The sequence below is a fragment of the Anser brachyrhynchus genome (assembly GCF_964034855.1).
Source record: "Anser brachyrhynchus genome assembly, chromosome: 3".
Classification (NCBI taxonomy): domain Eukaryota; kingdom Metazoa; phylum Chordata; class Aves; order Anseriformes; family Anatidae; genus Anser; species Anser brachyrhynchus.
Window position 1 is genome coordinate 30,931,270 of NC_137696.1, and position 12,477 is coordinate 30,943,746.

The 12,477-nt window shown below is 37.1% G+C and overlaps 1 protein-coding gene across 1 annotated transcript in view; it reads right to left on the reverse strand.

Annotated features, from left to right (window-relative positions):
* HAAO (3-hydroxyanthranilate 3,4-dioxygenase) overlaps positions 1 to 12,477 on the reverse strand; it is a 35,252-nt gene that overhangs the window by 16,691 nt on the left and 6,084 nt on the right. Inside the window, exons 3-6 of the mRNA XM_080586139.1 lie at positions 5,681 to 5,764; positions 3,904 to 4,010; positions 947 to 1,036; positions 132 to 175 (exon numbers count right to left, since the gene is read on the reverse strand). Coding sequence (XP_080442265.1) covers positions 132 to 175; positions 947 to 1,036; positions 3,904 to 4,010; positions 5,681 to 5,764 — 325 coding nt within the window. The remainder of the gene's footprint in view (positions 1 to 131; positions 176 to 946; positions 1,037 to 3,903; positions 4,011 to 5,680; positions 5,765 to 12,477) is intronic.

The following is a 12,477-nucleotide window of genomic DNA, read 5'->3' on the forward strand; positions in this document are numbered from 1 at the left end:
ACTTCCCCAAACAATTTTCATGTACATCACAGAGAAAGAAAAACAGAAACTTAGTCATTTTACGTGGACGGAATCCTTGTTGTTCAATCAGATATAATAATTGTTCTAATTCTGAAATTAATTTACATTACCTGGATTTGGTTTTCCAGTTTTATACTGCCTTGAATTGAAAAACCTGAAATAATAAACATTAAGCAAGAGTAAAAATTTGTGTTCATGTTCTGTAGGTTAACATAGATTAGGCAGCAATGCAAAAAAATAGCTGTGCCAGATCCTCAGCTACTATCAAATGTATTCAACAGGGCTACGCCTATTTTGCTGACAGAGGGTTTGGCTGAAAATCCTCAAAAATTCATGCCACTAAAAAATTTCCTATTCTGGTGTTATACTGATTTTCATTTCCCTTGCTTGCTACTTGCACAAGTTTACTTGGATCATAGTTCACATTTAGCAAACATTTCACAAATCCATAAGTTAATTGATGACATTCACACATTTCCTGGAAAGCAGCTGCTTTTTACAATATCTAACAAATTTGCCACAGTCCTGATTATTGATAAATAATATGGATTAACAGTATTTAAACTAAGGCAAGCAATAAGAGTGAAAACCTCTGAGGTAGCTTAGAGTTTTACCTAGTTAACCTAGCATCAATTTAGTGTTAAATTTTCATTCAGTTTTTGTATTTAGCAAAAATGTATGCTTACTTGTTCACAAAGTATGTTCCAAGTTTCAGTGGGTGGCACTTATTTTTTTTTTTAAATCTGATTTAATGATTTTAGGGTATACAAGGTAAAATTAAAGATCTATAGAGCAGCAATTAACTTCTAACAAGTCTATGAAAAATGCAGCATAAATAGAAAATGAAGTATATAAGTCACAGGCTGATAAAGATCCATTAGATCATTTCAAATGTCTTTTAAAATTTACACAGAAAAAGGCTTACTCTTGAATTATTGGTGTAAGTTGAGTGCCAAGATCTTCACAGTGAAACCACTTTTCAAATAAGACATTAGTTGATTCTCCAACATAGTACCTGACAAAGTAAAAACATTATTCTTTTTTTTTTTATTAACTAACAGATCACACATTCTTTTCAATAAAATATCTACTTGATGTATGTAAGTGTGTATTATTCTCAGGTGTGGTGTACTTTATTCTGAAGTGTGGTTATTTAGGGAAGCTTTATTTTTCCCTGATTAGCTGACTGGTGAGGTGCTTAAATTTCTTTCAAGAGCCTAGTAGTTCTGCTGATCAACTACAGATAAGTCACCAAATTCCTTTCGCAAACTTTCCAGATTTAACCCTAGAAATTGTTTTCTGCCATAACTCTTTGGGACCAATAAACCCCACTTCTGATATGGTTACTACAAAAATACCTGTCCCCAAATACAGTTTCCAATAACTGCTTCCAAGCAGCTGTTAGATGGATGTTCATTTCTAAGAGACTCCTCTTGCTTATTGCTCATGCATGGGCAGATAAGAATACAAGATGGATTATGGATGTTTGAAAAAATTTGGTTGCATAAATTTGGAAAATGTTGTTTAGCTTGCCACTCTGCAAAGTCACTTTGTGTTTTACTTGCATTATTTTGTCTTAATGAATAAATAAATTGTGCTGAGATCAACAGGACAAAGTAGCTATTGTCTCTGGGATGACAAATATAGAACTTACCTACAGATTAAAAAAGAATGACTACATCGCAATGGAAGGATATTCCAGTACAGTCACTCATAGTGACAAGTGATTGTAAATAGGACCTGTGTCCTTTGGGTTAAAGTGACTGGAATTCAGGTTTAAAGGGGTAAACAAGGCTTTTATGATTATACTCTGCATGTATGTGTATGTGTATTCATGTCTGTCTTATATATCCGTATTAGTATTGTCCAGCAGCCTTCTAAGAGCTCTGCACTTCTTCCAGTTTTGCAAAAAGAGTGTACTGGGAAGAGAGTAATGTTCTTAATGCCTCCAACATAAGAAAAGCTGTGCTATGAACACAAATTTTGGATACCTGAGAATCTACAGAGAAGGGAAATGTTACAAATATCTCTGCTGGAAGGAATATGCACCTTGCTAGGCATTAAAGAAAGAATACAATCTAAAAACTAAAATCAAACTTAGTTGGCTTAGTTTGCCATAGGATTAAGTTTTGCTAGTGCACTTTTATTATAATACAAAGCATGTAATCATTACCTAGGTTGAAACACTGAAACAGGCTCTTTACTCTTCACTTGCACAATAATCAGCATGCTGGTGGCTCTGATTTATGACTGAAGCTTGTAGGCATGGTAAATAATGTAATGGTAACATAACATTAGACCTCGAGTCTGCATACTTCAAAGCAATCTTTGCTGCAGGTGGGTGGAAGTGAGAAGCTTGACAAGAACAGAAGTTCTGGTTGTAAATCCCATCTCCAAGGAGCATGCACAGAGCCAGCGTCACTTCAAAAGTACAACATGATTGTTCACTTCCCAAACTTCAGGCATCTTTGTTCATGTCAGTGTGAAACCATGGCCACCAAACACCTCTAAGTGATTTATTTTCAGGTACTTGATTAGATATTTTCAATTAAGAGTGTGCTTTGTTAATCCAATTATTTTTTCCACCTGCAAACCATATGGTAGCTTCTGATTAGTTTAAATTCTCACCAAAAGCATGACTATATCAAAGTGCAAATCCCTAGATCTACCTGGGGTTCCTTGTAAAGCCGTTCAGTATCTTTGTAACTCATGGCATCCACAAGCTTCATGTATGAGGTAGGTTACTTTATTTGAAGTTACCTACAGCTACTTATGTTCTTTTATTACAAGTGAACATCATTTTCTGAATCACTAGCCAATTGTTTCTAGCTCAAAATATCTTTTTTAATAATGCCAGTGCTCAGGATTTATGGACCTGCTATGAAAATAAAAGTAAAAAAAACGTGCACAGATAAACACTGCTTCAAGTTAAGTGGATTTGTCTTCAGCTTCAAATCCATTCAGGTGACTTTCTGAATTATCCTCCTCTTAATTTCCTATTTCTTTCTCTAGAGTTCTTTGTTTGAAAAGTGTGTGTATATATATGTATATATATATACACACACACACACATATATATATTTCTATCTCACATATTCAAAATTCCCCTGTTTTGATATGGCCCATGCAACAATCAAAACTGTAGACAAAAGGACAAAACCAGCACATTATAGATATTACTGCAATTTTAAATCTTTATAAACTACTTGAGTAGCTGTGAACTCACTTTGGTCCACTGAATCCAGTTAATAACAAACCAGCTTTTCTAACTTGGCTATCACTGCTGTGACTTGCATTCTTAGACTTATGAATTCTGCAAGGCTACAGAACAAGGCTCAGTCCTGCTCCCACTAGAATAGAAAATAAATCTCTCGTTTATTTGAAGACATTGTTCTCATAAGGCAATAAAACCTAGGCAGAGGTGTTTACAATGTAGAGGGGTTAGTGTTAAGAAAATTGACTTTTGTTTCTAGCTACCCACACACTTGCCAGGAAAGCTGCTCTTCATCCTTTTGTTTTCAGTGCCTACCAAGGAATTAATGTTCTACTTGCCAGAACTGATATGAAAATCTCTTTTGATTTGTGCTGTTACAAAACTCTGAGATTTTAAACTTCAGGTGATATTCATAGGCAATATATAGGTTGATAGCTCTAACCACAGGACATGTTGTAAAGACAACTCAATGTGTTCCTTGCTAGACTAAACCAAATGCTAAATGAGATCTGTTTGTGTATTGATAAACATGTGTGGACAAAACTAGTAAAAAATTGCCAGGGTGAATCTATTGAATTATTGCAAATGTATAATACAGTATTGTATTGACATGAGAAACTAATTCTATATTATGTATCTTAACAAAATAGCCAAGAGTTATACTTCACCTGAGCCCATCAATTTCTGTCTTTAATCTTTCCCTCTCAATCACAAGACCCACAGTGTCTGCGTATCTCTGAGGAGAATGAGGTATCCTAGCAGGTAGGAGAAACATCTGTTCAGACAAAGAAATGGGAAAGCATCAGTGGTAGGAGGTCTTTGTTTTGCGTATCATCCTTCTCCTGTCCCAAACCTGCAACGTCCACTGTCCCCGCCTTCCCCCTGCTCCTTTTTGATCCGTGCTGCTCCCTTGCAGCTGCATTCAGTTTGGTACCAACAGCCAAGCAGATGCTGCTTTTTGCTTTCTCAATGAATGATGACCATTGATTCAGCAATCAGTATTGCCTTTATTGCAGTGAGGTGCTCTCCCCCAGATTGATCATCGTTGCTAGACACAATTAAAATGAAAATCTAACCAGTTACTCTATCTGGAATCTATGAATTTACTGCAATTTCTCAGTAGCAGAAATGGAAATAAAAAGCAAGTTTGTTGTCAGCTCAAGAAGACTTGTAACGTAATCATCTGTGTGTGTCCCTCCAACACAGTGAGACCTGTGATTGTGTGATGAGGAGAATTCTCCAGAATTAATTAACAAATACGAGGGGCTACTTACTCATGCAAGTCACAGAGAATGGGCAACATTTGGCTGGGGAAAGCCTATTACTGAAGCCTGAAAATAAATTTTCTTCTAGCAGCTATTTGACTATGTAGGAAGGTGGTAAGCATGTGCTGGTTTTGAGTGTAACAGATTTCATAGCTGAGTTTGGGCATGTCATTGTAACTTCACTGTCTGCAGGACAGAGCGAATGATAGTGCCTCAGCAAGACTGGTGTTGGTCTTCCCGCTACGGATATTGTGTGCTCCTCCTTATTAATGCTTCTGGTAAATGCTCAGATCTCAGGTGTGGAGTCTATTACCAGACTCTCCCCATCTATAGGTTTGAAAGCTTAGATCTGTTTCTTCATTGGAAAGGTCGTAATGCTTCTTCTAGTGACTGTGCTTTGTCACAATGCTTCTTCTAGTGACTTTAAGCTGTTGGGTCTAATACATGTCCTTCCCTTTAAAGACTGACCCCATTAGATCTAATATTTGATCCTCTCAAAGACTGAGAGCAGTTCAAGCTTTTGACAATGATAATGAGTAGCAGTAGTGGCACATCTAATAACTTGTAGTAACAGCAAGTAAAACACCTAGTCACAAGCTCATTAATAGCAATGAAATCTGTGCTTTAGTAAGTCTGCTACTACATGGAAAAACATCTGAATGAAGGTGGATACATTTTGTCCATAAATTGCTCTTTAAAAACTGTTCTGGTATTATGATGGTTGTGAAAGCTAGCTGTGATGACTAAAGAAGGCTGAAAATAGCCCAATCTCTTAACTTCTAACATTCTAAGCAGTTTATTTAATGTGGTGTTTGGGTGGGTGGGCAGTATTTACCTGACAGTGTGTAAGTAAAAGACTAATTCGCTTGAATTCACGTGGCTGATTCTATGCCACGAAGGGGAGTAAGAACTCCTTTCAGTATTTTCTTGGCTGTCTGAATGGATATCCCAAGTACCCACAGATTTTTATCTCTTACTGAAATTGTGAAATGTTGGACAGAGTATTGTAGTTTGCTGTTAATTATAAAGAATTTGTTATAGCACATTCAAGCACTTATTTATTTTTTAATCCTGATGCCATTTCTTACACAGCAGCGATAAATTGATTTTGATATACTTCATAAAATATTACTTTAGCATATCTATGTACAACAATAATAGAAAAACAAATGTGTTTTACCTCCCCTTCTCGGATGACGATATCTTTTTGCTTCCCATTTTCAATTATCTTTAAACACATGTCTCCTTTCACTTGGTAAAAAAGCTGAAGGAATAGGAAAATAGCAATAGGTCAACTGCTTCAAAACATTCTGTACTTCATATTCTGTTTTTAAAGGATGTATCTACGAATACATTCAATCTGTTTGCAAATACTTATAGCTTTTTTTTTCTAACAATACATAATAGACTTCCAACCTTCATTGCTTTTGAAAATTTTCTGAAATATGTATTATTTCCATTATCCGCATACATATGACAGTCTGTACAAGAGATCTGTAATTGCTTGAAGAGCTCTTCCACAAACACAGTGGAACCCTGCTCTACTGTCTTTAATCCTGGGGATTACACTTTGTAGGGCCAGGTCTTTATGGTTGAGACATCTGTTAATTGTACTGCATATAAAGCTTCATTTCTGTTGTTTTTCAGCTCAGATGCATCAGGGTCTTCACTTTTACATTCAGCCAGATTAAGCGCCCCTTTTCCAAAAATGCTTCAGATATGCATGCCCATTTTTTTTTCTTTTAACAGAGCTTTCTCACGTGGGAATAATTGCTCATTTAGAAGCTGTTCTGCTTTATTTCTGTGGTCACTCTGAAGCCCTGCAACAGCTGCTCCTCATCCTACTGTGTGTGTAAAAGGATTACGTTCTAAGCTTACATAAGGACAGGGCTACTGAACCTGTAATTCTGCCTTCAGTGACCTTTCCACGGTTCTGTTTTCAGAGTAGCTTTGTGAGGGCTCGGAGGTGCTCAGACCTGGCCTTGTGCTTCATGGAAGAGCTGTGCTATGATCTGTAAGCAGGTCTGTCGTTGACCTGGAATAATGGGCACATTTTTACTTGTACTGTATAATGATGGGCAATAATACTTCAAAAAGTCAACTTTACCATTCTCATTCTGCCTCTCTGCCCAATTTCTATATACTTTTCATATTCTGTCTGCTGTAGCTAGAAACCAAGCAGACTAATACATATAATTGCTGAAATTCAGGTTAAAATTGCCTGAAATCTGACTCAAAGTTAGAACTACAGTGGAAATCATTTTATCTGTAGTTATTCACAATAATTTTAGCAAAATGGAAATAAAGAGCTCATGAAATATAAATAAGAGAAAGAAGAAATCACCCAAGTATTACGAAAACCCTGAAACAAACCTTTTCCATTAGAACAGCTTAATCAAATTTTTAAATCAGTTTTTTTTTCTGAAACAGTTTTTGATATATTGATTGATATATGTCTGAAAATCCAAGGAACACACTTATGAACATAAGAATAAATACACTACCAAGGGAATGAAACAGTAGGGAGAACTGAAGATGCACTGGAAAAAAAGCTCATGCTGAGAGCTCTTACATGAGTGGAAAGCTCACCTTTTGCCAAGGAGATCACCATGGCTAAATTAAACTCGTCTAGATGGCCATATTGCCAGGTTACTTATCCTCATTGCACTCCATTTCCCGGTATTCTTTTGATATCATTTTCTTGCATGTTACTGAATGACTGTAAAAATGCAATATTAGCCCTCATTGCAGAGCATGTCAGGCTCCTTGTACAACATAGTCATTTGGGTGGAGAAATGATCTCTCCTCCATTTCAAAAAAGACCCATCTTATCTAAGAATATAAGGTTCTGATGGATCATCACACAGGCCATTGGTAATATGGCACCAGCAGTGCAGAAATTGAAAGATCTTTTTGGAAATGATGACTTTTGGAGTGGTATCTTCCCTATAGCTACTGAGGGAACTGTTTCTAAATGCTTGCACAGATGTTGATGATGCAAAGAACAACAGGAGGAGAGTTTTGTGCTGCTTGTGAGTACAAATTGCATGGATAAGCATCTTTCTGGTAATGGAAGGCTGAGGAGTGGAAAGGAGCCTTTCAGCTCAACAGTAGAGCATTGCAGTCACAAGAAAAGATTCTTGACACAGCACTGAATTTTGAATTAAAAGAATTATTTTGTAGTGGGAAAGGAGGAGGGAGGTGGGCTATGCATTGTTCCATTGTCAATAATTTTTTTTTTTATGTCTGAACTTATATACTACCTACCATTGTAAATTATGGTCTATTCTTCAAATTTTTTTTTTCTTTGAATAATGTCTGAGTGCTTTAGGCTTCCATAAATCATCTGATGTCACTGTGATGCATTAAAGTGGCAGTAATTACTGAATCTACTGATGCCCTTATATTATACCCTGAACTTTTATTGAAGAAACTGTCAAATGTTTAACATCTCTGTGAGTTATAGTCCATGCCTGTTTCATAGAACAGTTTGCCAATATAGTATTATACTGTCATTTTATTGGGACTTTTTTCTTTTTTTTTCTTTTTTTTTTCCTTTTTCCTTTTTTTTTCCTTTTTCCTTTTTTCCTCAGTGCTGACCAAGCTTTGCATTCCGGGCAAATATAAGCTCTTCCTACATATCCCTCCCCCCCCCCCCCCCCCCCCCAAAAAAAAGACACATGAATAATGAAGTAGTGGTGTGTGTGCATGTGCTTGATTGTGCTTCAAACTGGATAGCATTGTGTCAAACTGTGATGAGAGGCAGCAGGATCAGTGCTGAATTTGTCTGGTTTGCACAGTCCAAGTACAATACAAGATGTGCTCTAGGTGATCCTGCTCGGCAGGGGGGTGATGACGATCTTCAGAGGCCTCTTCCAACCTCAGCCATTCTGTGATTCTGTTTTATGCTCAGTAGTTCAGTGTATGGCTTGCTAATTTAGATCCACATTTGATATCAAACTCTGCCTAGATATAGTAGCCCAGAGCTCTGTGAGCGCTCTTGTGGCTGACAATTTATTCATGGGCCTCTAAAGAAATCTGCAGTTTGCAGTATGCTTTGATCACTGATTTTGAAAGTGGAATTTAGGCTTGCTTAGCCACTTCTGGGATGAGGTTCTGACTTGGCGTATCCTGGTTTGCATTGCATGTCAGATTGTTAAGTACTAAATTAATATGAAGAGCAAATCAAATTCTGCTGTGGGAGTAAAGTCTGGGTGTTCTCCAGACTTCAGCAGTGACTGATCTATATGAGCACAGAAAAACAATTTTCTCCCTTACTCATCACAAGGCTTTTCAGCCATCAGAAGTCTGGAAGGCAAACAGATGAGGAAGGCAGAGCAAACTGTTTGTTTTTTCTCTGCTCATTTACATGTCACCTGTGAAACATGAATACTAGCCAAGACTCATTCCAACAATTTTATGCAGCAAACATATTTCTGAAGACACAGTCTCTTTCTGATGCAAAGGGATCATCACTCTTTTTGCTTTCTAATATGAGCTTTGTTTCTTATTAAAATATTCAGAGTTTTCACCAGATAAATGTGTTTTTAAAATATAAGGAGCAAAAAGATCTCGCTTGCTTTGCTGAGACTCGTGTTCTCAATTTTACTCGGGAGATAAGCACTGCAATACCACCTACTGGAACGATCGTTCTAGCCACTTTCCTGCTCCTTAGGCATCCATTATCCCCATACAATCTAAAGGGAGAATGCAGTTGCTCGGGGAGTTTCTCCAAAGCATGCTGCCTGGAGAGCAGCATAAGCTAGAAGAAGGGGTCAGGCTTCATTTAAGCAGATTTGTCAGAAACTGGAGCCAAATCCTACTTGTGGTGTGTATGTGAGGAGGAGAAAAAGAGAAATCGAAGCTCAGGCTAGGAAGCGCAGACGAGCTGTGACAGATACGACTTGAAATTTTTATCGCTTTTCAGAGCACAACAACTGTATCCCAAACAGAAAGTGTAAATATGCTATAAGAAGCTGAAGGGATTGTCCAAGGTGATCAGAGGAGAGGGGTTTTCTGTTCTGAAAATCCTCTGCAGGAGTGCAGTGTTAGGGCTCTGACCTGTGGGGCTGCATCAGTTTGTAGCTGGCTGCATACACTGGAAACAACCTAGATGCCACGAGCAGAAACTTCAGGCACTCATGCCACAATGAGAAGCAGGGCTTTGAACACCAAGTGCAGTATTGTGCCAATGCAATTGTGTTGCAGGTGGTAGACGAAAGGCTGATTTGAATTTCTCTGCATGGAACTGCGCTGTTATATGTAGACTCAACATCAGGTGTGAGGAGAATCTGAATTGTTATGAAAGTAAAGGCAGCTATTGGAGATTTGTTACGTTTAAGTGGTGGACTGAAATGGGTAAAGAGATGGGAGCCTAACTACTTTTCTGATCCTAGATTTAGCAGATCGCACCTTCCCCCAAAGCAGCCCACACTGTGCAATAAATAAAATCTGAAACTGATTTTACTACAGTTAAGCTTTGTTATGATCATGGTTTTTATGTGTCATTAATGTCCTTTGAAACAAACAGTTCCCTTCATCTTTCACTTACTGTATAAATTCCCAGAAATAAGGTGAATAAGATAAAAGAATAGCTTTTCCCCTACTAAGGCTTTGCAAGTAAGCAAAAATGCAGTAAATACACCGTGAATTTTGGGAGCTGTGTGAACACCTTAACTCTTCACGTCACAAATGCTATTGTATGATGAAAAGTTCAAGAGACCAAGTTATGTCCATGACTGGAACCTGAAAAACACCTATGACCCTCAGCCACGAGGGGCTGAGCATTGTCAGGACTGCCCTACAATCTTTCCATACAAGCTTTTCATTAGTACTTCATGAAGGGTTTGTATAAAAACTTACAAGACTAGATATGTATATATAGCACAATCTATTTAGTGCATATTAAGAAAGTCTTGTCTGTATAGCTATACAAATGTTTTCTCACAGCATTTTGCTGTTTTAACAGAAGATGTATGTCCTAAAGCAAATACAGGAAAAAGGATGAATATGACATAGTGGTAAATTCAAGCCAAAGAATGTGACTGGCTTATCTTTTGTAAGGTGCAGCTAAATTTTGCCATTTATAAAATCTGTCTGATAGAAAACAATGTCCTGGGTATGAGACAGTACTTCTCTGCAGAAGGCTGGCAAATAAGTAGTGCATGGAAAATTAGAAGGAGCGAGATATCAAGCTCTACATATTTAGGAAACCCCTGATAAGCAGGAAAAAATTTGTGTGAGACTGGGTACTGTTTTAGTCTCCATGGATTCCAAATCAAATCTCCAGACCCTCTCATAATTAGCCATCAGAACCGATTTTCCTGATACACCTGCACACTAAAGGTGCCAGCAGAGAACAGCTCAGGAAGAGGAGGATGCTCCTAAACCCTCATCTCTGCATGTGAACTGCTTCCTGTTGTGAACTGCAGGCTGACAGCACACGTGCCATAGGACACAATATAAGCTGTGTCTGATAACTGGCACAAAATCATGTCTGAACAAATACAAACAATCCTAAAGTTAACTTTCTTTTCTAAACCATTTTTTTGAGGGTATCAGAATACTAGTAGAACAGTATCAGCTACATTTGCAAAGAGGACTGTGAGTTTTTGCATTCATGATTTGGTTAACAGTATGCCTCTATTTTGGGTTTCAAATTATCACTCAGAACTATAAAGGACCTGTTTTGAATGTTTGGGTTTTTCTTCTTTTCTTGTTTGTTTTTGTTTTTAATCCCAAATCCTATTTAGGAATATGCCCTTTTACTAGGAAACTCTCTCACAATTTTTAAATGAAAAATATAAATTTAAAGGATTAATTAGATCACAGGAAGGTGCATACGTATCTGGTAAAATACAACATGGGACTGTACTGCATCTATGTGAAATCGGGCAAAATTGGCCCATCTGATATTGCAAATTCTCCTATGTTCCGGGGGCACAAATGGGATCCATGACGGGAATTTTACATTCCATTCATTATCACTAAGTAATTGTTGAAAAATTGCTATGTAAAAGAAAATTTTAGTTACTAATACATCTTCAATCTAGATGAATTAGCAATGATTTACTTATGCACATTGATATATATTATGACTTCACATATACGTCTAAATTTTATGCTGTTGGAAAGTCATAAGTCACCCTTATTAAAGGTTGGTCAAATTCTCCAATACATGAGCATCTTGAAGAAAAAAAAAAAAAAAACTCATGTAAATGATATTCATCTGACTTTTGTTTTATGGGAAGAAGAAAAGACAAATTTTTAAAATGCAACAGGATAGAAACTGGTCAGGGACCACGGACAATCTAGCATAAACTGGGAGATGCAGAGAGAAACAAGATCATAAGAAAAAGAAATAAATATATCGTATTTATATACCTCATAGTTGGAAGGTATCCCTACCCGTGGGAGGGAGGTTGGAACTAGGTGATCTTTAAGGTCCCTTTCAACACAAACCAGTCTGTGATTCTGTGATATTTAATACTTTAGTGCAGACTGTTATTTCAGTTAAACCTTAGCTTTTTTTTTTTTTTTCCTGTTTTGCTCTTAGTATATGCCTATTGCACATTCTTCAGAGCATGAAAATAAGTTAATTGTATAAAAACAATTTTGTTAAGTTGCAGGAAAAAATTATTTGGACTCATTCATTTCCATACCTACCTTTAGTTTATGCTTGGTAGAAACTTAATGTCACTGACCTTAACAAAATTCACTTTGTTAAATCTAACATATAATGCTAAAAACATGCTAAATAGATATGATATTCTTTTCAGTGCTTTCTGAGCAGTCATGCTACAGATGTGGTTAATCCTTTCCCAAGGACGCAATTGTGTTGACAAAACCACACTTTGTTTTCCCCAACTAAGTATCTCTGGAATTTCCTTGTCAAATACGTGCTGGATGCTAAATTCCTCTGGTCAGTGACAACTGCTTTGTACTGCGCTGCCCTGAGGTCTGCCCTCCATGCCTTCC